We start from the raw sequence: 25595 nt of genomic DNA on the forward strand, positions 1-25595 counted from the left end.
CGTTTTCTAAGCCTAAAACGTTCGTTATACGACTTCAAAATAATAGACCCTTTCTTCTATTCAGTATGTGTGTTATAATTACGACGTTAGTCTACATATAAGGCCAACAATCTGGGTAAATTTTAAACGGTAATACTAAGGTTCGCTTTGCAAATAAAGATTACAGATATCTTTCTTTTCACGTTCCATTTAGGGCAGCATTGTGATGGGAATGTGAATTATTAGTTCTATACAAATAGTTATGCCTCACGTATTTTTGCCATATTCGGTTATAACATACAGAGAAAGCTGCCGGCCAGTTTAAAAAACTTCATTGTGTTAGTAGACGAGAACAAAAACAAAGTACTATACGCTCAAAAATTACCAATTCGTGTAATAAGGGGCTTTATTCCACTATAGTTTAACTTTAAACTAGAGTTAAATTCCAAACTACATAAAAAATCTCGAAGTTTTGGATCTTTGTCTGTTACTAGACAGACATCAAAAATTCAACTTTTAGGTGCTATGACCTTGAGAGTGAGTAAATTCGTATTATTCTAATATCAGCATGTAGGCTTTGTGTAGTAATTTCAAGGGAGGAGATACGCGAGACGTATTTCATGACAGATTACCGTACACACTTACTGGCGGGGAAATTTCTCTCTCTCGTGTGTGTGTGTGTGTGTAGCTCCAGGTTAAATCTTATGCCACCTTCACTATTCTGAATGTAAAACAAACCCTCTGCACAACTGCTGTTGTACACGAAAATCTATATACATGGCGATTCAGACTATGAACTGCAGATGTTCTTACACACGAGGGCCCGGCATGGCCAAGCGTGTTAAGGCGTTCGACTCGTAAACCGAGGGTCGCGGATTCGAATCCCGGTCGCACCAAACATGCTCGCCCCTTTCAGCCGTGGGGCGTTATAATGTAACGGTCAATCCCACTATTCTTTGGTAAAAGAGTAGCCCAAGAGTTGGCGGTGGGTGGTGATGACTAGCTGCCATCCCTCTAGTCTTACACTGCTAAATTAGGGACAGCTAGCGCAGATAGCCCTCGAGTAGCTTTGCGTGAAATTCTAAAAACAAACAAACTTACAAACGAATAATCATTTACTGTTCAAACTTGTATGTTTATATTACTCTCATTAATCACAAAATACACCCATTAATCGTGACGGTACACCCGTGACGAATTTACTCATACATTTATTTAAATATCTGAGTTTGTTTCAATTTCATACATGCAACCTATATTGTTTGTGTATTGCGCAGTTCAGTCTGTTTTCTAAATTTTTGTAGAAGATTAACGAGAGTAAGAATCAATAATATACATTGTACGAAAAAACTAGCGTGTATTTGAATATTGTTGAACGTTCAAGTCTCGCCAACAAGTATATAAAAGCAAACAATCTGAATGCGCCGAGAGAGAGAGAGAGAGAATATTGTTGTTAACTACAGTCAGTGTACTACAAACCTCGGAAGCTATAATTGTGATAAACGTTAATTAATCGGAAAACTACCGATATTTGAACACAAATGCTTAGATTTAGAACATTAGAAACGATTCAATTTCACTGAATTAACTTCGGAGTTAAGTCTTTCTATGACGACATTAGATACTGCCGTCGATGAAAAACTTCCGTGTGCATCATGCTAGCTGGCCGTCAACAGAAGTGTACTTGTTTATCAACATAGAATTAAATCGTTCTCTGCGAACATCAAGAAAATATTCAGTTCCGCACCAGACAGATGACTCAGTGTAGTTTGTAAAATTTGTACACAAACTAATTTGTATAACCAATATTGTAAACTGTACATATAACTTGTGTAAAACGTTATATTTAAATTATTTTTCATTTCTCCATTCCATTTTCACTCTCAAACCAATCCCTCTTCTTTAGTTTGAAGCATTTTTTAGGTGAACCTCTTCGAAAGATCCTTTTACTTCAAGTACATTGATGCATGGATGGGAAAAAAATTGCAAGAAACAAAAATGATGCAATAAAAAATAATCACTTTTCTACAACACAACGCTGTTCTGGATTTCAATTATATTATCATTTGTTGCATTTATTTCTTATTCCAAAAGGATTTTTGTTGTTTTTCACAACATTGCTTTGTACCTGTACCCTCGTTGTATATTTGCATTCAAAGTCATGTTACTTGAGGTTTATTCCCGATACCTCCTTGCTGTCTACGATCAGTTAAGTAACAAAGCGATAAAAAAGAAAGAGTAGAAGAATTTTTGCACAGCAACTCTTCAGGAGACACTCACGTGTGTGTGATTTACTGATCAAGTTGGTACACATGCGCGCAAACGAGAAAATAGGCCAAGTAGTTCCAGATGGCAAACATGCCAAAAAAAGAACTGTTTCAGAGCAACCGATATTCGTCAGAACAATACACACATACAACATACTTTATGTATGCGGTATAGCGTGGTTTATATTAAAAGTTTATAGCACTCCTGCTTTGTGTTATCATTACCGTATGAACTTCGTGAATGAAACGTTTAGTTTGTTTCGAATATTCGTACAAAATGCTCAAGTACTATCACGGCTAGCTGTTCCTAAGCTTTAATTATCCTAGCAAGAAGGCAACTATTCAACAGCAACCACTAGTAGCTTTCAGGCTACTCTAATCGAAAAGTAGGATTTTACAGTCACTCAGTACCCACAGCAACAAAGAGCAGTGTACGATTCGCATTTTATATTTCTGCTACAATGTGACGTAACCAATGAAATCTCGGACCCACAGCCATGCATGCTAACCATCAGACCAAGTCAGGTCCATCAAGAAAAAAGTCAACTATGAAAACTGAACAAAACTTAGTTTAAAAGTAATGTGACAGTCAAAGGTCCGTGAACCTAAAAATGTAAGGTCACAATTATTAAGGCTCTTGTTAAGAGAATTCCATGTATTCGAGCAAGGTATTATTCTCAAGATTGCCAAGAAATGTATTAAAAATTATCAAAACTTAGATGTAATCCAATCAAGAAAGCCCTAGACCGTAGAAAATCATTCTGAATGTCAGCATAAAAAATAAAAAAAGGTGATGCAGCAGTTACACAAGTAAAACGTTTCAATAATTATTACTACTACTACTACTAATAATAATACTTGGTATTCGGAACTTAAGAAATAAAATAAAAGAGACTTCATCCCCACAGCGTTTCCTTCAAGTTTAATACACTACCGATCAAGAATAATTTGAAGCAAATAAAGACAAAATTTTTACGTCAGAGATTAGTAGCATTTGTTAATTTGTTGAAGAAACGATTTAACAAGAAGCTCAATTTTGGAAAAATTATCAAATTCCCAGATTTTCGTTAACATGTGTGTACATCATTATTGGTATCCTCCATACTTATTTGCCATGCTGTATAATTATAAAAAAAGGGTTTTATTATTAATTGTTATTACCATCTAGAAACTGAATATAATAAGAGTAAATATTGTAGGTTCCAGACGTTACTTAAGTTACTTAAACAGAAAAAAATTGAAGAATGCATATCTACTTTAAGTTACGTCTACGGTCTAGTTTTAATTAGAATCGTACATATTTGATGAATAAACAAGATACATGCAGTGCAAAAGTTGTTGGCATTGTTTGTCGAAGTAAATACTTTTAAGGATTGACTCAGTACTTCAGGTGAACGTCTTCTGGTATGTTTTCTCCTCCGATTTTAGTTCATAAATATAGGGTTAGTTGTACATATTGCAGGAAGTATGTCAAAGATACAGGAAATCAAACAATTCATTATCATCTAGTTTTTAAACTGTCCTATTAACTTACTATATAAAATGTACAGTTGGTAGTTTATTTAACAAAACTTTCAATCGAAAGATAGTGCGTAAAGGTTACGTCAACACCTTACAGTCATCTCCTTGCCGGTTTATTTTAATCAAAATTCACAAATACAACAACGTGCATTTACGTATATGCAGCTTTTAAACATAACTAAAACAAGTTTTTGCCTTTAAACTGCTTTGACGAAGTTCATTTCTTATAGTTTGGGCATAATAGTTGCTGTACCTTAAAGCCGTGTGACGATTCGTCATTAAGCGAAGTAGTTACACTTTCGAGATTTCGTCCAGGCCGTTTAATGTTAAGGGTATGTGCTTCATCTTCCCCATTATGGACATGAAGATACTAAAATGAGAAACAACAGGACTTTGGTTTCCAAAGTTCTGTCCGTCTGTACTTAACGCCAAATATCTTCGTTTACAACTAGCAGCCAAACAATGGTACAAGACAAGAACGAAACAATTCAAAATGTGTTCGGTGCTCCTGCAACCGAAATCTAAAAATGGTTCTTGTTTTTATACTATTTTACCAAAGTACTAGAATTTTATTTTAATGCAAATTTCTAATCTGTCTTCTACAAGAAAATACAACTGACGAGTGACGAGTACAGGACATGCTGTAGACGTATAATGTGATTTTCACTCAATAATTATCCATCCATTTACGGTGAAAGTAACCACTGCGTAATATTAAAAATTGGAAATTATTCATTGTTCGGCATTTTCACAGTAGTTTAACAATACGCCAACTCCACGGAACGTGCGTGTTGCAATACTGGTACATTTCATGTACAGCCAAAATGCAAATAAAAAATAACTAACAAGGATGACAACCGCTGTTCAACTTCCAAAACGGTGACAGCATTTCAAGGTTTATTCAAAGTACGACATTCGGCAACAGTTGTTAGAATAGTTTGTCTAAGCCGCAATAACATAATGCTTTTTTTTATGTCTATGAACATCGGTTATTATGGTATATAATATTGTACAAAATAATTACAAACCTACACCAGATATACTAACAGAAACATCCAAAACTACTTACAAATTACCACTCGTTAACGTACAGACAGAAACTATTACTCAAAATTACTTACCACAGATGGCATGTTTTCTGCAATCTTCTGCTGCAGTAACTTAACTACATGCTACGAGTGGCCCCTGTTGCACGATTACTCTAGTGCTGCTAGATATAGCGTCCTCTAGAAAAATAATACGTGTATTTTTATTTATTTCTTTTTGCTCCTGAGCATGCGCTTATGTTTTATTAAATCTGCTTTAAAAATATTTGCACGTCTTATTTTTTGAATACTGTGTGAAACAATTTTGACAGTTTTCCAGTTACAATTAAAATTACTAATTTTACATAATTTTACGAAGAAATAACATAGAGACGTTCCCTCCGTATTTCAAATAGTGCTCGCGCCTGTGCTGTAACAAAAATAGACAAATAAAGGAAATACCAATCACGCTTTGAGAAATCGAAGAGGGTGGAGTATTTTAGATACCATGTTTAAACTGTTTGTAGAGAAGAGCTAGACAAGTAATACTTTTCCCGTGCACAGTGTCACCTAATGACCAAAATGTATAAAAGTAATATACAGTTATTAAAAAAAATAATGATAATAAAGCAGCATTTTTTCACCGTACACTAATTTGTTGAATGAAGTGTTACTTATTATAATTTATTTCGGATCAGTCACCGATTTATTATGTTACCTACTACTACTTTAAATAGCAGAAATTTTAATTTGAGCTTAATAGTTAATTAAATGTTAATATGTATGAAATTTATGTTGTTTGCCAATAAGATTGATACACACAATTTCCTTTTTTAACATAAATATATTTTAATATGCAAACATTAAAACAATACAATCTATAATGACAGTTATTACTAATAGTTATTACAAATGATGGTTTATATACAATACTTTTACAAACTTATAAATTATACTAAGATTTAGGTCCGATCTAGAACTAAATATTTTATCGATGGTCCAGGTCCACGACTAGCAAATTAATTCCAAGTTTATATTGTTTTCATCGCCTAAGCTAACGCTATCTTTTTTTCTTGGCTGGCCTCTCAATGGGTACTAGCTGACTCCTTCCAGCAAAGATATTTAATGTTCTGGTGAAAATAATAACGTCCGAAGTAATTCACTCAAGTTGAGCGATTTGTAGTATTCGAAATCTAAGCGTTCCTGGTCAAATTCTGTAGTTATCCGATTAATAGCTTCTTTGGCCTATAGCACACTGACTGTAGCTGTCTAATAATATTTATTCTTCGTAAATAAATACTATTGATTTTAACTTTCAAGAACGTTTTGCCAATTTGGAGAACAGACAGGACATGTGCAATACACAACCAAGAACATACGTCACATGCAAAAAAAAAAAAAGGAAAACTATACATAAACAAGCCTAGGCACTAAAATAAATGTACAACAGTAATTCCATTACAAGAGATAAATAAACTCTTATTGTTTTCAAAGTGTTGCTCAGCAGTGCTATAAATGACGAATTATTCTTTACAGTTTTCTAAGATCCTTAAAAGTGACTTTTATGCGATAACTACATACGAGTTAGAATAACTTCAAACAAAGAACCTAGTAGCAAAAAGTAGCAAAAATACTAGTAAGGCTATATTTGGAGTATTGTGTTCTGTTGTGGGACCTTTACCTTATGAAGAACATTGAATTATTGCAAATGATTCAGAGGAGAGCTACTAGAATGGCACCTATGACGGTGGGGTTATCACACAAGAACAGGTTAGAATTACTTGGATTATTTTCTCTTGCAAAAAAAAAAGAAAGGATCTGATTAAGATATTTAAAATTAAGGGAATGATAGCGTTGATGCATCATGTTTTTTGTAACATTGTAGAACACAAATATAAATTTTGGCAAGGTAGGAGATATCTTCAACTAAGACAGTTTTTTTTCTAACAGAGTGGTTAGCTTTGGATGTTATGGAAACAGTAAATTTAAATGAGTTTAAGCGAAAGCTTGATGCCTATATGAATTTTATGGGCAGGCTTATGAGGGTTTTTGTTTTATTAGTTTAACCAATAAGTTGGATTAACAAGTTTATTTGTTATTCTTAAATATGTTATGTATCACGTGTTTAATCGTGATCAGACAAAATTCGGGATACATGAAGATATTACTGCCCACACAGTTTTCATGATCATATAATATTAAGAGCTGCTGAAAAAAAAAAGTACATTTTGAAAGTCTTCATGAACAGATACTGATTGCAATATCCAGAAGACAAATTCTATGAGTTTTCAGTTATGATCATATAATATTCAAATTATCTGAAGATAGTATAATAAGATGATGTCCAGAATATCTTAATAGTGTGCAGACTATAACATTATAATGATCACGTAAAATTCAGATTGTCCTAAGACAGACAAATTTCACCAGTCTTAATCAAAATTAGACAGTATTCACGAGGAGTGCAATTCTCATCACAGTAGTCGATACGATACATATCTAGATATAGAGGTTTTACCAACGGTTTGTTAGAAAGTTTGGCAGTCTTGTCTGTAATTTATTATGTATATTACTATCACAGTCTTATTTAAGTATTTTACACTTTAAAGTGCTTTTTACATGTTCAGATTTGATCAACTAAATGGCAGCTAACAAGAGAAACAAAATTTAAAAAAGTTAACACCTGTCCATCTATTTTGTTATTGTTAATTTATGTTGCTTTCTATGTAATGTTTTGATAAAATAAATAAAGACAACAGTTAGTACTCAATACTCATATTTTTTTATTCAATAATTAATTTTTAACAAAAATACTTTTTTTGGAAATTCTGATTTCTCCTATACAAAAGGCTTGTGATGTCTCCTGAAAACTTGCCAAATTTTGTGTATCAGACTATATATCGATACAATCGCATCACTGCTTCACGATATGACCCTTATATCTTACCGCTGCATCACAACACTTTTAGCAATTCACAATACACTAAGATATCATCGTCTAAACATTCATGATGATCAGATAATATACAGATAACTGAATATAACATAATCTACAGTTCTGGTGATCAGATGATACTCAGAATATCAGCACTCTTCATAATCAGATAACAGTCACAATATCTGAAGAAAGTAGTCTATGCAGTGTTCTTCACCATAACTATAATCAGATTATCTTATCAGACTTTATAATGGCTATATAGTCAGAATAAAGCCTAGAGAGTTTTCAGTGGAATTAAATGACTTTTTGAAAATTATAGAAAGTACCTAAGACATCATAAAGCACATGTCTATCAAAACTTGCAGTAGCTAAGCCTAGACTACGGACGTGTAGCCTTTATTTGAAATGCATTTTACATCACATTTTTCATTACTCATTAACTTCTGATAACAAAAAACTACCAAAACAGATCAGAACATTAACAAAATATTTACTAGATATAATAAATTTACAAAACACGTAAAACTATGGAAGGAATGTAAGATATTAATACTGATGTCATATCAACTATTGCTTTACAATAAAGATTGACAGTGTTATTGCATTATACAAAGATTAACATCAAAAGAAAAACATGGAATATAATTGTCCTATTACATCACCAAAAACTGCCAACTTGCTTTGATGCCGTTCATAATGATGGGGTCCAATTATTGCATCGTATTGGATACTTTTATAACCTTACAATGTACAACACTCAGTGCATAGACTAACCAACAAAACTGGATGAAATTACAATATTCTATGTAAAATATATAGGGATCCCAACAGTAATCAGTGGAAATAACTGCAATACTGTGGTATTTATTTTCTGTGTGTGTATGATTCATATGTTACTAGACAAAAGGTCATTAAATGGGATGGACCTGCAAGCAATTTGGCGCGTAAATCATGAACCACGACAGTGGTTCATAATAGGGATCAACACAGAAATCTGCTCAAAACGGTTATAAAACATTCGAGCAAAAACACCTTAAAGACAGAATTGTTCTTGTTACAACACCCTAAACCTTCCTTTTGAACATTTAAGACCACCTAAATATTGATAATGAGGATAATAAGCGATTTCACGGTTGTGAGACAAAATCAAAATTTGCCCATTTGTTCATATCATTATTAATATTATTGTTTTACAAACATACAGTAAAATCATCTGGGTATTTTGCACCAAAATCTAAATATATATAGTATATGAAACGCTGCAAGTGTCCATTACCTACTTAAAAATTGATTATTTTTTTACTGGACGCTGACTTACATTGTTATAAACATATATTAGATGCAATCCTGTTATCAGCGGCTGTTTTTGTACTCGATTCGTATGAAACGCATGTTTACGCGAAACCTCAAGCACCTGACTCTATAAATAATTACTTTAAAAGACAAGGTTCCTGACGATGACCGAAGAAGGTCGAAACGTTGTTCGCTCTTCTATGTAAAATATTTTCTCAACCCAAACGAGCCGTTTTTGCATATAAATTTCTCAACAAGTGGGTTTCTCGACATCACTGATTAACGAAGTATGTTTACATTGCATTAATTGATATGTGTTATATTATTTTAGAAGAAACATTATTCAGGTTTGATGAGATTGCTTTGTTAATTCTCGTTTTTTGTTACATTACACTGCGAAACTGATAGAAGATGGTCTTTAAATCTGTGATGATCCATCTTTACCTTCAAGAGGGTCCTTTGAGAACAAATGTACATTTTGTTTATTGAAGTTGCATAAAAATGCGTGTTTACTCTTTGTTACGCAATTGTTATTTATTTTGAATAACTTCAATGTAGCGTTTGGACGGAAGGGGGAGAGGAGTCAATGCAGCAATAAACTGTTGAAAAGCATGTAACATTCAGCTGAACGTGTATACACGTATGAAGCTTAAAATTTACTACACATAAAAACTTAAGAAAAAAGCTCAGTAAAAACTGTTAATTTAAAAGGGGAGAATAGGGATCGTCAAAACAGTACAAAAACAATGTTGCATCAAAATGCAACGATTATATTTTCAAGCCCACAACTAGGAACTGTAAAATACAAACACATTAGGCTGAAAATAGTGTGTAGATTATTTTCTCGAGCATACATACTTATTTTGACTCCACTGAAATTGATAAGTACTGTAGAAATGTAATTTAAAAAATATATTTACAAAAAAACGGTAGTGGTTCGTAGTTATAAGTTTAGAACATGAATTTCAAAACTATTACCTTTCACTATTCTAATTGATTATTATCTTTGTAGTCATTACAAACCGTAATTCACAGTCTCTAAGGTTGTCTAGTCTCTTTGTCATATCAACACCCCCTGGCTCGGCTTGGCCAGGTGGTTAAGGCGCTCGACTTCTAGTCTGAGGGTCGTGGGTTCGAATCCCCGTCGCACCAAACATGCTCGCCCTTTCAGCCATGGGAGCGTTATAATGTGATGCTCAATCCAACTACTCGTTGGTAAAAGAGTAGCCCTACAGTTGACGGTGAGTGGTGATGACTAGCTGCCTCCCCTCTTGTCTTACACTACTAAGTTAGGGACGGCTACCGCATATAGCCCTTGTGTAGCTTTGCGCGAAATTCAAAAATAAAAAAAACACCCCCTAGACACTGATCTTGTTTAACACTTTTTTAATTGGTTTTGGTTAAGTCTTTATTTTGACCTAGCCTTTATAAGAATTTTTCTTGATTGCATTTTGGAAAGGAATTATACTTATTAAATCTTCTGACAACGGTTTTACTTTTCCTTGATTTTACTTCTAATAATAACTCAAAATATTTCAAATGTAATCTAATCAGATCTCGTGCGCATAGTACCTAATTTATTGTTTCGTGAACTCTACAAAATTTACCACTTTCTAATAGAGCAACCGTAGAAACAATCATGGCATGCTAAAAAAATTAAATAATTAGGCCTCTATCAAAAATTTACTAATTTCAAATTTCGGTATATGAGACCATAACTGATATATTTTTCTATGGTATTCAATAGCTGTTAACTATTTTCTATTATATTTTTATTCTTGATACAAGAGGCAGTAAACTTAAGAATCTGATACATTTTTGGATGTATGAAATTATATGTTTTTCAACTATGTTTATATGAAATGAATGCTTAATGTTTAGTCACAATTACTGACATGTCTAGGCGAATAATCGGCTTAATTAATTTTGTTTTGCTACATTCCTTCGCGAAAAACAAAATCCGCGCTCTTAACTCGAGATGCCTGAAACACGATAGGCTTACAGGTGGCTTAGTAGCGCTAGAAATTGTCAAAGAAAAACATTTTTATGTTCCAATGCCACTTAAAACGTAACCTCTGGTAACTGTCAAATATAAAAGGCTGCTGTTTTAGTTTAAATTCTTATTAAGGAACAAGGGCTTTTCTCTTCTCTATTTGTCGTCTGTAGCTAAAAGTTTCATTCAAAACTGTATCCTTTCGTACGTCACAGTAGCCCACAGATCTGAACTTTTGCTGTAACCAACCTTTGTTGAATGTCGAAACTTCCTGCACCATCTATACCATCAGAATCTTCACGTGGTCGTGACAATAACCATTGTACACGGGTTCGTGTGTCACAGGTTTTTATATGACTTTTTCTGCAGTTTAGTTTTAAGAGTGACAGTTCTAAAAAGACGTTATTATGCTTATCTGACAGATAAACAATCTTCCATAGCAACACGACTGGCGAACAGAGATTCTTCAATTACTTAGACAGTTTATACATTGTGTTACACATGACATATACCGTTAATTTTATTGATTCTACTTTCCAGTTCCATAATATGAAATGTAGAAAACATAGCAATAGTGGACTTCATCTGAATCGTAATAACTACGTTTTCATACAAACAACATGGGTTCTGTAAGAATATTCCTGTCAACTCGAACACAAAAACTTATTTTTCGTGTTTGGCAGTTGAGAATTTAAAAGGCTTGTTTCTCTAGATATATTTAATTAATTATTGCTTTTGTCGAAAGTTTTGAGAAGTTGTTAACTTTATGTATTACAAAACAATTTTATTAATATACTATTCTTACAACTTCATTTGATTTTCAGGTCCAGTTTGGAAGCTAACATCATCGAAAAGTACCAAGACGACCTTTTAATAGGATTATATCTCAACAGAACAGTAGATTTATCATTCGTTATGATATAGCGGGATATTAAATATTCGAAAAAACATTTATTTGCACGATATTTCAGGATGACGCTTTCATCACGTGGTCAAATAATACGTCATTCGAATGACTTTCCCTTCAAGTGAATAAAGTGATTTGAATATTAAAAATATTCCACAATGTAATTTGTTTTATACTGCTTTCTATTATACTTTTTTTTCTGACTAGTTTATCTAGTCCATGGTGATTCAGCCATAAATTTGTAAGCTTAAAATGCTCAAAATCAGAGTTCAATAATTTTGATTTAGTTAAATGAGGACAACAAACAACGACAGTGCTTCAAATACGTAATATGTTCTTTGCATACAGCAGTCAATTAAAAAGTAAGGAGATACGAAGAACACTGGGACCATCAGCAAAACTTCTCCCTCATTAAATTAAAGAGATATAGTAAAATGCAAGAAGACAATGACCTCTATAATGTTTGCACATTACATTAGTAACATAAAAAGTCATATCACAATATAATAAGCTTGAATGAAACGGCTTAGTGTTATATATATATATAAATCCGCATTATAAATATATATTTCAAACGTGGATGAGGTGTTACGTCATTTTACTTATCAATTCCGTATATGTGCAAGTCAAACCTGACTATATTTTGAAGGAATTATAAGGAAGCTAAAGCAATATTTATTGTCTTTTTTTCTATTTTAATTGTATACTTTCCAGTTATGTTTTCATTTGGTGTGAAATATTAAGTTGCACAAATCTCGTACGCGTGTATGTACACGGGAACAGTTATTAATTTCGTGATATTTACTTACAATTCAGTCATGGAAAGTACGTCAAATGATGGCATTCATATGTCTATGTATTATTCTTTTGTCTTTATTTTACGCATCATATTTGGCTGCAGTATATTAAACTATATGAGAGATTCGATTCGATAACGCTGTCATTTCCAAACTGTGAATATACGAATACAGTTTTAAACCGTATTTAATTTATTATTACCATGTCGTTCCCACTTCATCATTTTTTTCTACTATTTTGGTCACGATACAACAATTGTTTTTAATTCACAATAAACAAACTCCTGTTTTTATTTTATTAAAAATATTCTGCATTTTAAGTTAGCAATCACCGAATGTGATTCTTCTTTTAATTCAAACCTCAAAGAAATACTCGTTAATTTCCCTCTTAATCGTTAGGTGGCTTTCGTGGTTAGAAATGAGTTTGAATTTTCAACGACTGTTTGTTGTTGTTTTTTGTAATTTTGCGCAAAGCTACATGAGGGCTATCTGCGTTAGCCGTTCCTACTTTAGCAGCGTAAGACTAGACGGAAGGCAGTTAGTCATCACCGCCTACTACCAACTCTTGGGCTACTCTTTTACCAACGAATAGTGGGATTGACCGTCACATTAGAACGTCCCCACAGCTGAAAGGGCGAGCATGTTTGGTGTGATCTGGATTCGAACCCGCGACCCTAAGATTACGAGTCGAGCGCCCTAACCACCTAGCCATGCCGGGCCTATTTCACTTAAAACTAAACTTTAAATCGTAGCTTTTAAATTCCCTCTATCTTTCTCAAGTTTAATTTTCTTTTTTGTTAAATATATTTTTCACTGACATTTGGAGATGGTCGCTGTTTACATTTTTTATCTGATCAAACATAAATACTAAGAAAAAGATTAGTTAATTTTCTCTTTAAATGCCAAGTGGCTTTCGAAGAATTTTAACCGGTTATGATCAAATGAGAAATGCGCGTGAATCTTCAGCGAAAAACCACTCACGGATGAATTACTTTGCTGAGAGTTAGATGCATATCTCGAGCTACTGTAATATTTTAAATGAAGAAAACATGCTAAGATATTTTAATAAGTAAGTCTGGGGAAGATCCTTCCTTAACACAAAAGACAAACCAGAAATAAAAAGAAATAATTTTGTAGCTTTATTTTCTCGTTAATTTTTAGAGATAACGTGACACGTGATGTCACAGAGATAAAAGAAGAGACAGGAATTACTGAACCGTTGTTCTTTGGCTATCATCTTAATAGTTGCTAAGGTTTCTACGAAAGTTAAAATAATCATTTTTAATATAATTCGATACACGATGCGTTCTTCCTCCGAGTTTAATAACAGTTACTTATCACCATACATGTCGACGGTTTTACTATTCATCACTGCACAATTTTCAAACTATGCATTTACATTTCCTTTCCGTTTTATAAGTAATAACTGTTCACTTGCCATACTGGACTTAATTGTATTAAAATAATACTAGTACATGGGTAATCTAAAAATGTATCACGTTTGGGTGGAACAATACTTTTCTTCTCCAAAAGAAGGGTACATTGATGAGATATTAAACCTTATATTCCACCACTGTGATACCGGGAGTTCTGCTAAAGTTCAAATTCGTTCATATATAGACTAACGTTTTATTTAGCAAAACGAAATTTGTGCACGGTTGAATACAATAAGGAAGTTTTCAGTTATATCTTTCACTCCTCTTATTAAGAGTGTTAATTTTCAACTTATTATTTATCGCGATATAATAATCAAAACTGACTAAAAAATGAAATTATTTCAAGTACGCCTCTAAACATACATCTTGCGGGTTTTTTAATGACCAAATTCTTTAAATATCTGAAGATAAGCTAATAAAGCAGCCTCAGTAATAACTTTAAAAATCTTGTTATTTTTAATTTTGTCTTTGTTTGTCTATGGATGAGTTTCTTCAAACCATTAAAAAATGCATTTGTTTGTAATTCTTGTCTTTTCGTGCAACTCCGCTTTTTTAATCCACCGTGTTAACAGCAATATCCTGTCGTCAGTTCTTTACTTGATATTTTGTATTGTACGTATGTTTCTGTGATTTTTATTGATCGAGTTCTTAAGGCAAACAGGGATTTTTTGCATATTAACGAAACTGTCATATATTAAAATAATAAATTACGTGATTCAGAGGCTTAGCCAGAAATGGCTATTTTGGGGCTTTGAGTGCTTAATGCAAGCGCCGCAGGCGCGAAGCCATGCTAGGAGGGTCCGGGGGCATGCCTCCGGGGGAAATTTTTTAATAAAAACATAAAAGAAAAGCCTCAATTATGCACCTTTTTGGCAAATTTCAAAATGGCACACTGAGGTGTTTGTCTTTAATCATAAATAAATATATAGGCCTATATATATAATATATAACTAAAAGTTATCAGGCTCAGCAAAGTAGGCCCACAGTCCTGTCATCAACATATAAAATATAGAGTCACTCAGGAGAGTGCAAAATATATGTATAGTGTCTATAATCTGTATTCAAATATCATAGACAGTGTATGTTCAGATTCCCTGGATTTCAAGAATTAACTTCACAAATAAACAGAGGGTGGCACCGTGGCAGGCTGGTAGCACCATGGCAGTAACCTAGTGCCATTGGCGCCATCTATAGTGAATCATTTACTATAGATGGCGCCAACGGTACTGTGAATGTGACGTTGACAAACAGAAGTTGCGATAAACAATCATTCGCTCTGTCAAGCCTGAAAAAGCAAAAGACACTGCATGGTTTCTTTAAACCCATTCATGAGGCTGAACGTGATCAATCTGCTACAGCCAACCAGGTTAAATCAGAATTGTCAACTGAATTGTCAGAGCCATAACCGTGGCCTTCTACCATTGCTGCCACTACCACCTCAGGTCCAGTCTGGGACATTGCAAATTACATTTCTGATAATCTCAGCATTGGTAAACAGGTAAGTCGACTCCTCATTATATGAATTTTGTATTAAAAATCATGCAAACACTCTGATGAGTTTTAGACTAAATATTTATTGCTGCTAGTGATTGTAGGCCTACAGCCACAGGATGTTAGGCCTGCTCTGTGAAGTACAGCTCTAAGACTTTCTCTTCGAGGTTATTGTACTCTCATAACAAACTTTCCTATGTGCAAAATAACTTAATTAGAACTATGTCTTTCTGTCTCTTTTAGATAAACGTTAAAACCAAAAAATGCCTTCTTGAGAATGCCTGGAACCCAGGGAGTGATTATGTTTTTCCCCAGTGTGGTTGAAGAAAGCTGCGTTTTCAGCATCGTTGGCTTTCACAGTGGAGATGGCTACTCTACAGTCAACATGCAAAGGGTGCTTTCTGCAAGTACTGCTGTCTTTTTGCTCCTGATGGTGCTGGTGTTGGAAACCAGAAATTGAGACAACTAGTAAAATTTCCATACACAAACTGGAAGAAGGCTGTTGAAGATTTCAAGGCACATGAATTGAAACAGTACCACCAAGACAGCGAAGAAAGAGCAAACAATTTTCTACAGATCGTAAACACAAGTTCATTTGTACACTTGCAGCTTGATGCAACTAACAAGCAAGAAATTGAACAGAACCGGCAATATTTAATGCCTATTATTGACACTGTATTGCTGTGTGGGAGACAGGGTTTAGCTTTGAGGGGAAAATATGATTCTGGTCCAATGTTTGTTGGTGAAACTGATGAGGAGCCCATCAATAATGATGGGAATTTTCGGGCAACTTTGCGCTACAGGGCAAAGGGTGATGTCAAGCTTTCAGCAAGCCTTAAAAGTACAAAGAGGAATGCTATGTATCCGAGTCCTCATATTCAAAATGAAATCATCAACGCCTGTAATACTCACGTTCTTGATGCTTTGGTCAACAAAGTTAATGCTGCAAAGTGTTTCTCAATATTAGTTGATGAAACAACATATATTTCAGGCATTGAACAGTTTTCGCTGTGTGTTAGATATTTGCATGCCAATGACAACTCTGTTGCAAAGAGAGAATATTTTTTCCAATTTATACCTGTTTATGATGTGATAGGCAGAAACCTGGCTGATGTTATCATAACCAATCTGACAAAATATGGTATTGACATGGCTTACCTGCGAAGACAAGGGTACGACGGTGCTGCCTCTACGAGTGGGAAATTCAATGGTGTCCAGAGACACATAACTGATAAATTCCCACTTGCACCCTATGTACACTGCAGTGCCCATTCCCTAAACTTGACAATTTCTGATGCTTGTAAAGAAGTTCCTGTGCGAAATTGCATGGGAGTAATTTCTAGCATTGAAAACTTTCTCAATACACCCAAACGAAAGCACATTTTGGCTCTTTCGATGGATAATAAAGCACCTGAATCGAAAAAAAAAGTTTGAAAGGTCTCTGCCCCACCCGAGGCAGACTAAAGGACAGATGTACCATGCTAACCCACAAACCACTAGCCCTGAGGAGTACTTTCGTATTGTTGTATTTATACCATTTGTTGATCACTTTCTTTCACAAATATGTGACCGTTTGTCCAGTCACAAAACTCTTCTTACAAACTGCATGTGTCTACTACCATCAGGATCTACCACAGAAAGGCCAGAACCTACAGCACAACAATGTGACCAAATTAAAGAGTTGGTCAATATATACAAGGTTGACATTGACAGCACTTCACTAGCTGCAGTAGGTGAACTTAGGGTTTGGTAAAAATCACTTGCGAAGAACAGACCAAAAAATGTCATAGATGCATATGCAATGTGCAATGCAGAAATGTTCCCAGTCATTTCTAGACCGTTGAAAGTAGTTGCCACGCTGCCTGTGTCAACGAGCTCAGTAGAGCGTTCGTTTTGAACTCTCAAAAGACTCAAAATGTATTTGAGAAATACCACCACTGAAAATCGATTGAATGGTCTGGCCTCATTATACATTCACCGTGATATTAAAGTTGAACCAAACTGTGTTGCAGATGTCCTGGCAAGAACGAACAGGCGTTAGACCTTTCATAGATATTCGATTGTATTTCTCTAGTTCTGACAAAACTTGCTGTATTAAAAGTGTTCAATCAGAAATTTGCATTTTACCATTTGTTGTGTGTGAAATTATCTGCCATGCAATCACGGATCTTTATGAAACTTCACAGGTGGCAACTGAACTTGTCTAAAAAGTTTGGGTCCAGGGGGTTAATCCCCAACCCCCCCTTGGCTACGCCCCTGAGTCGTGATTATTTTTAGCTTTGCTCTAATATATGAGGAATGTTGTTATGTTCATTCAAATATCAGCGTTACTAAGTCTTTATTTATAAACAGAATATATTTGTAAACAATCTTAACATGAAGGAAAATGTGAATTTTTGCTAATCTGTACTTATTTCGAAGTTCCACAAATCTTGTAACATTATGAAAACTTCACTTTAGGTATATTTTACTGCGCCAATAATGTGAGAAATTACAACACTAATGCTAAAGAATATTTCAAAATAAAACCTTTTTTTGATTTACTTTTATATTCTTTACTGTGTTTAAAATACATCACTACACACACATGTGCATTATTATTTGATAACGAAATGCGAAACTTAAGGTAATAAGAAAACCATCATGAATGTAGCGTTATCTATAGGTGGTGAAATAACATATAACAAAATTAACATTGATGCCATGAAAGTAGAAACAAGATAAGCATAGCAATTGTAACGAATTTTATATTATATATTAATTTTAATATCGATGTTTATTCTAGTTAAATTTATATTTAGAAGTACATACAAGTGTTAAATGTGTGTTGTGAAATTCCCGCCTATTCCCTAAATTTTGTAGAAGGTTCTCGAGCGTAAGAATCAATTATGTACGATGTGTGTACGTAAATACCAATATTGTTGCCTTAACTGAAATTTCTAGAAAAAAATCTCCTCTCAAGCTTATAAAAGGTAACCAACGCAGTGCGGAGAGACAGTTTGTATTGTTGGTTTGCTACAATTAGTATACTATAAAACTCTGAAGCTATAACTGTGATAAACGCTTATCAGTCGGGAAATTACAAATATTTGACCAGGAACGTTTACAGATTTCAAACATTATAAGCCGTTTAACTTTACAGAATTAACTTCAGACATTAATATTTCTTCAAGAACATTAGATATCTTCGTCGGTGAAAAGTCAGCTTGTAAATGGTGTGGGAAACCAGCCAAAAATAGTGAGCTAGCTAACTACCCGTTAAGTAAACTGCACTGATATAACTCGAAGCTAATTTACTTATCATGAACTGTAGATAAAATATTCAGTTACAGACCGGATTGAAGACTCAGTATTGTTCGTACGTTTGTGAAACCTTTGTACATAAATCATTATTTATAATAACCGTTATAACAAGCTGTATTATTGTTTGTATATTAAAACATATATGTGTAAAAAAATAAGACTGTGTATCAATCTTGTTGGCAAATATCGTAAATTTGATATATATAAACATTCAATTAACTTCTAAATTAAAATTATAATATCAAGCTATATCGTAATACATAAAAGTAGAAACTCGTCCGAGATAAATTATAATACGTAACACTGGCAAAAGCACAACGCGATAACACAGAACAGTATGTAATAACTTTATTTTTCTCTCACTGCTAATGAAGATGAACCATTAATTCGACATAAAATATGAGCGTACACAAATTTTCCACCAGAATTCAGTCTTTACGTGGACTTGGTGGTTATGGCGCTCGAAATGCAATTTCTAAGATCGAATCCCGTCAGCAAACATTTTCTATCTTTAAGCGTTGGAGCTTTGTAATGTTACGTTCGTAACATTATTATTCGTTGGTAAAGAGTAGCCCAAAAACTGGCTGGCGATCAGTAGTGTTGACTAGGTGTCTTCCCTCCAGCCTTTCACTTCAAACTTAAAGATAGCTAGCGCAGATAATTCTCGACTAGCTTTACACAAAATTAAAGAAACAAAGAGTATTTATAAGTAAACAGACAGACAGGTAATCAGAGACTTATGCAACCACAACTTCGACATAATCTAAAAAACCACCAAAATGAAAGGGAAGACTTTAAAGAAATTGAGTGTCATCATTTTACACCAGAAGCTAGCTATATCTGTGATCTATCATTTTTTACACCAGAAATTTATTATTTGTTAACACGATTGCCATCATTTAACATCAGAAGTTTGCCATACGTTATCATGACCTGTCATCATTTACACTAGAAATGACTATGTTAAAATGATCTGTCATCATTTCACATCAGAAATGACTATATATTAACATGGTCTGTCACTACTTTACACCAAATATTGGTAATATGTTTACATGATCTGTCATCATTTTGCACCAGAAGCTGGCAATATGTTAAGGTGATCTGTCATCATTTTACACCAGAAGTTTATTATTTCTTTAAAAATTCCGCGCAAAGCTGCACAGAGAACTAGCTATCTGAATATAGCAATTCCTAACTTTGAACTGATATCGCCACTCTTGGGTTAGTCTTGTTGATTAAAATCAGGATTTATTCGCCACTCGTGTAGCGCACTTAAGGCTCCAAAATTTGAATCGTGCTTTTGCGGCAACAGGTCGTTAACCACGGACTCTTACATTCATATTCTTAGAATGCTAACCTAACATACATGGTATACATTAGAGCACCACGACACTCTGATATAGTACCAATTTTTAAAAGGCCCGGCATGGCCAGGTGGTTAAGGCACTGGACTCGTAATTCGATGGCCGTGAGTTCGAATCCTCGTCATACCAAACATCCTCGCTCTTTCAGCCGTGGGGGCATTACAATGCGCAGTCAATCCCACTATCCGTTAGTAAAAGACTAGCCCAAGAGTTGGCGGTGGGTGGTGATGACTAGTTGCCTTCCCTCTTGCCTTACACTACTAAATTACGGACGACTAGCTCAAATAGCCCTCATGTAGCTTTGCGCGAAAATAAAAAACAAACAAACCAATTTTTAAAATGTTTTACGTAATCACTTATACAATTATTATGACAAGAAAACATGCTAAAAACATAAATTATCATTGCATCGTTTTTGTTTTTCTATTTTATGATAAAAAACACGAACAGGGGTTGTTTATCACTCACCTCTGCAACGATGACAGATCAACGTGGTTTAATTACACGAACAAAAGTAAAATGGTACAGCACGCAGCAGATAGTGTGTAGATATATACAAGAAAGAAATACACATATTAGAGCTAAAGAAATACGGGTACAAAATTTTAAACGTGGTTTATTATTATTTTTATTTTATTTTTTCTTCCGTGAATGAACGTATCAAGTTTCGTTCCGTAATTACTTTTTTTTTATATTTAGTCCGTTCCGTTCATACATATAATTTGTTGCCATTTAGACAATTATCTTTTTTTTAACAATGAATCTATGTAACTTACGTTACCAAACAAATGCAGAGAGTTATGCGCTAACATTTCTGATAAAAATCACGCAAACTACTGATATTTCTCCATTAGACTTATGGGAGGGAAATGAAAAAAGATAGATATTAAATGCTATGTTCACACATCTCTAACTGTTGAATCTGATTAGGACAAACTGAGAAGATAGCATATGTAGTAACATAATTGTTTTGTTTTTCAGAAGTGTTAGACATCTTGGCTAGTTTTCAGGAGTTTAAACCATAATTTCTCGTATAGGCTTATACTTAGATACCTAAAAATTGCATGAAAAGTAATTGTAATACGAAATGTTTATGTAAAGCTTTTGTTTGATTCAGGGAAAAGCCAGAGTAGCTATCTGTTGTCTCTACCAGTTGGAATCGAGCCCTGGATTTTAGCGTTTTAAGTCCATACACGTATAACTGACCCAATAAATGTAAGCGATACCTCATCATGTAAATATGTCATTTTCGTGTTAAATTTATTTAAAAACATCAACTTTTACCAAATTTCTAAATACAAAGTACTTTTTAGTGAAACATGAAAAACTGAATACATTTAATCGTTTTATTGTTTAAGAATATTATACATTTTTCTACCATTTTGTATTAGATTGTCTGAAGATGTTATGCATACGATACGTTTATTCAAACTGCTAAAGTATTATACATACATATACAGGTAATAACGGACTTAGAAGGAGGAGTAGCAAGCATAATTCCGGAAGGCTTTTTTGAACTGGTTTGTGTAAATAGATATTCATGTAAACCAGGAGTTATATTCTCAAAATAAAATCTACGTTTAAGATTAAAAAACAACAAAGAAGCTCAGACAGGTCCCGGTATTAGTACTTAAAATATTAGTTCCGGTACTCAGTATTTCAAACGTTAACAACTTTTCTTTTCGACTGAACGAATATGAAGACGAGTAAAAAAAATCTGTTTGAGCTATTTCCTCCCTTGAAATAATAATGCTACATTTACTTAAGCAACTATTGTAACCTGAGCCCTAAACCTCGCTATTAACAATAAGTCACTGAGAGAAATAAGTAAATATCTTCTACATCCAGGTAAAAGAATAAAAAAGTGAAGCAAAAACTTACCGGATCGGTGCATAACGTCAGTTTGTTTCTTAAGAAAAACACTTATTTACTCTTAGACTTAGAGGTTTGGCTCAAGTTGGATGGATTGATCAACGAACCCTTTTAGTCTTATCACCTTGAAAGTTCCAACCTCGTAATCTAAAGGCTACAATATCCCAGTTGTGATTCGATTTACACTTCAACTAATCAATAATTTATTATTCGTCGAAAAATCTGCGTTTGCGCGCATGCTCTATAAATATCAAGCAAAAGCGGTATCAAACGTAGTTAGTGATATTCAATTTGGATAGGTTCCTGTGTTTGGGAAATGTTGATACCCAATAAGTCAATATGATATACATATAAGCATTGAAGTACATTACATTTTGAATCATGTGATCAGATAACCAACTTCAATGGCCGCAATTAGCCGATATTCGCGAATATAACTAGTTACAGTAATGGGTCATTCTACACTGTAAGTAAATTTTGTATCACAATAGAAGTACCACCTTTTAACTACTTTTAATCAAGTTAACATAACTTTATGTTTTGCTACATATTACTAACTTTTTCTAAACAATTGCTTTACATTTGGTGGAGAGTTGTTCAAATATTATCGAATAAATTATTGGCTATGAAAACCGTTAGAGATGTATGATGAATTGTGTTCCCTACAGCACGTACCTCGTTTTAATTAAGTGTACACGTTATACAATCACACATAAACGAATTGACAATTTGCAACACTCTAAAGACGAGTAGGTAACTTTTGATGAGTTAAAAGTAACATTTTAACCTTTTACGATTCGTAATGTAGAAATAAAATACACAGAAACAATTAAAGATTAAATGTAATAAATACTGTTACGTATTATAATTTACCTCGGATAAGTCTCCGATTTATTATGTTGTGTACGTTACGTATTACGCTTTCAAATAGCCGGAAATTTGAATTTAAATTCAGAAGTTAATTGAATGTCAATATGTATCAAATTTATGGTGTTTGTCAACAACATTAATACACAGATTTCTTTCTTAACACATATCGACTCGTAATCTAATAAGCACAAAAGCTCTAAATTTGCCCCTAACTACAACGGGCTTTTTATTAGTGTCCAAATCAACAATAACTGGTGATTTGGTGAAACTACGTCCATACGTGGACACGAACGCACCAGGTGGCACATCCTTTTTTTTTTCTTTCTTTTTCAAACGCCAATAATCAGACATAAGACGACCGCTTTTTTTTACAGAAATGGCAGATACATCTTCATAATTTTGATGCTGTTTTATCTTGTCTGTAGTAAAATTTCAAACTAGAGAAAATGGATTTTTTAGAAGAATCCTAAACTTTAGAGGTTTGAATAGATACAATTTTTTGTCGAAATGGTAGGATTGTCTTTTTATAAAAAGCTTTTGATGTGTTAATTAAAATGTATTTCATCGGAAAGAGCAGCTGCTTCTTGCAGTATTTCAACTTTATTTTCATCCAAATAAGTTTTGGTCCGTCACTTGTACAGGATTTAAATTCTACAACTAGACACAACTGTTTTAGTTTGTCGAAACTGTTGCCAATATGCAAAGAATTATACCATTGATCAAAACAACCTCTTTTTCTTGAGCGAATTCCATAAAAGTTTGATTATCTTGCTTGCAATAACCTCGAAACTTTTAGCGATAAACCTTCGGTCTATATTTCGAGAACAGCTGCTTTACCGTATCGTAAATTAAACACTTTTCTACAGAGAGTGCAACAAAAGATTCTTGTGCTTTAGCAGTCAAAACACTGTAACAATAATGTTCATTTATCAGTGGGCCATTCCATGGTTTGGGGAACTTTCTCGAAATGTTGGAAATATTTATCAACTTCATTTTCATTAAATGGTGGTAATTTAATATATCGATTGAGTTGAAAGTTGTCATTTTCCTTTCGTCGATCGGAGTTGAGACTAATTTCTATTTCTTTCAGCCTAATTTCCTTCTCGGCTTCAATACGAGTTTGTTCGGCCTCAAGACGTTTACATTCTCTGTCAGCTTTGATAAAAGCTTGCTATCTCTCGATGTCGATATGTGCTTGATCAAGTTCGATTCTGTTGGAGTTTTAACTAGATTTTTAACTTATCTTTATCATTCAACTCTGATTGGCCTAGTAGTGTTCCCTTAGTAGTTCTTCAGACAACAAATCATAATCGACTAGTATTTTAACAATACGTTTTTAGTTTATTTTTCTCATTGATTTCTTAACTTCTAATTATGAAATTTTGGCAATTTCGAGCAATTCACTTTTGTTATAACCTTCTAATTGTTTGATGGAGGGTGATTCCAGAAAATCTTGATAATCAGACATGATAAAATCTTGTTGTCAATGATAAATATAAATTGAATTAAAATTTGAAATATCACTTAGACCGAATTTTCTCTCTGATTCAGATCTCGGACACGAGTCTCTGATTTATTGTTATTTAATTTACATATTACGATTTCAAATAGCCGGAAATTTGAATTTGAATTTAAAAGTTACTTGAATGTCAATATGTATTAAATTTAATATATGTACAACAATATTGATATCCACAATTTTCTTTCTTAATATACAAACAATAATACAATTTGTAATAATGGTATTACAAATAATAATTTGTATACAAAAGATTTACAAACTAACAAACAGTACTAGATTTTCTATCTGAAATGGAACTGAATCTTTTATCGACGGTTCACGGAAGCGGATTTATTCTATGTTGGCACACAAGTACACTTCTATTGACGGCTAGCTAACTAGTTGCTTCCGTGAGCACGACCCGGAATGGCATTCGACTCGTAATCTGCGGGTCGCAAGTTCGAATTTCCGTCGCATCAAATATTAGTAAATTTTACATTAGTAAAAGAGTAGCCCAATAGTTAGCAGTGGATGTTAATGACTAACTGTCTTCCCTCTAGTCTTACACTGCTAAATTAGGGACGGCTAGCACAGATAGTCCTCGTGTGGCTTTGAACGAAATTCAAAAACAAAAAACAAACAATGAGCACACATAAGTTTTTCAATGATTATGATATCTAATGTCCTCATCAAAAAAATACTAACGTCCAAAGTTAATTCGCTGCAGTTAAACGGTTTATAATGTTCAAAATCTATAAACATTCCTGATCAAATGTTGGTAGTTTTCCGATTGATAAGCGTTTATCACAATAATATATTCCAAGGATTACAGTATACTAAATGTAGCTTGTTTATTTGTTTTGGAATTTCACACATAGCTACTTGAGGGTTATCTGTACTAGCCGTCCCTAATTTAGCAGTGTAAGACTAGAAGGAAGGCAGCTAGTCATCACCACCCACCGCCAACTCTTGGACTACTCTTTTACCAACAAATAGTGGGATTGACCGTAACATTATACGCCCCCACGGCTGGGA

General features: G+C 33.8%; 1 protein-coding gene across 2 annotated transcripts in view; it reads right to left on the reverse strand.

The window, feature by feature from the left end:
• Positions 1-22289, reverse strand: part of LOC143244592 (septin-2-like) — an 88410-nt gene extending 66121 nt beyond the window's left edge. Inside the window, exons 1-2 of one of the 2 annotated variants that reach the window (XM_076489556.1) lie at positions 22199-22289; positions 4889-4993 (exon numbers count right to left, since the gene is read on the reverse strand). In XM_076489556.1, the coding sequence (XP_076345671.1) occupies positions 4889-4900 (12 nt within the window). In that variant the 5' untranslated portion in view covers positions 4901-4993; positions 22199-22289. Of the gene's footprint in view, positions 1-4888; positions 4994-5254; positions 5292-22198 lie in introns of those variants that run through there. The other variant, XM_076489555.1, reaches the window with a different exon arrangement.
• Positions 22290-25595: the final 3306 nt, after the last annotated feature.

This window comes from Tachypleus tridentatus, chromosome 2 (genome assembly GCF_004210375.1).
Source record: "Tachypleus tridentatus isolate NWPU-2018 chromosome 2, ASM421037v1, whole genome shotgun sequence".
Classification (NCBI taxonomy): Eukaryota; Metazoa; Arthropoda; class Merostomata; order Xiphosura; family Limulidae; genus Tachypleus; species Tachypleus tridentatus.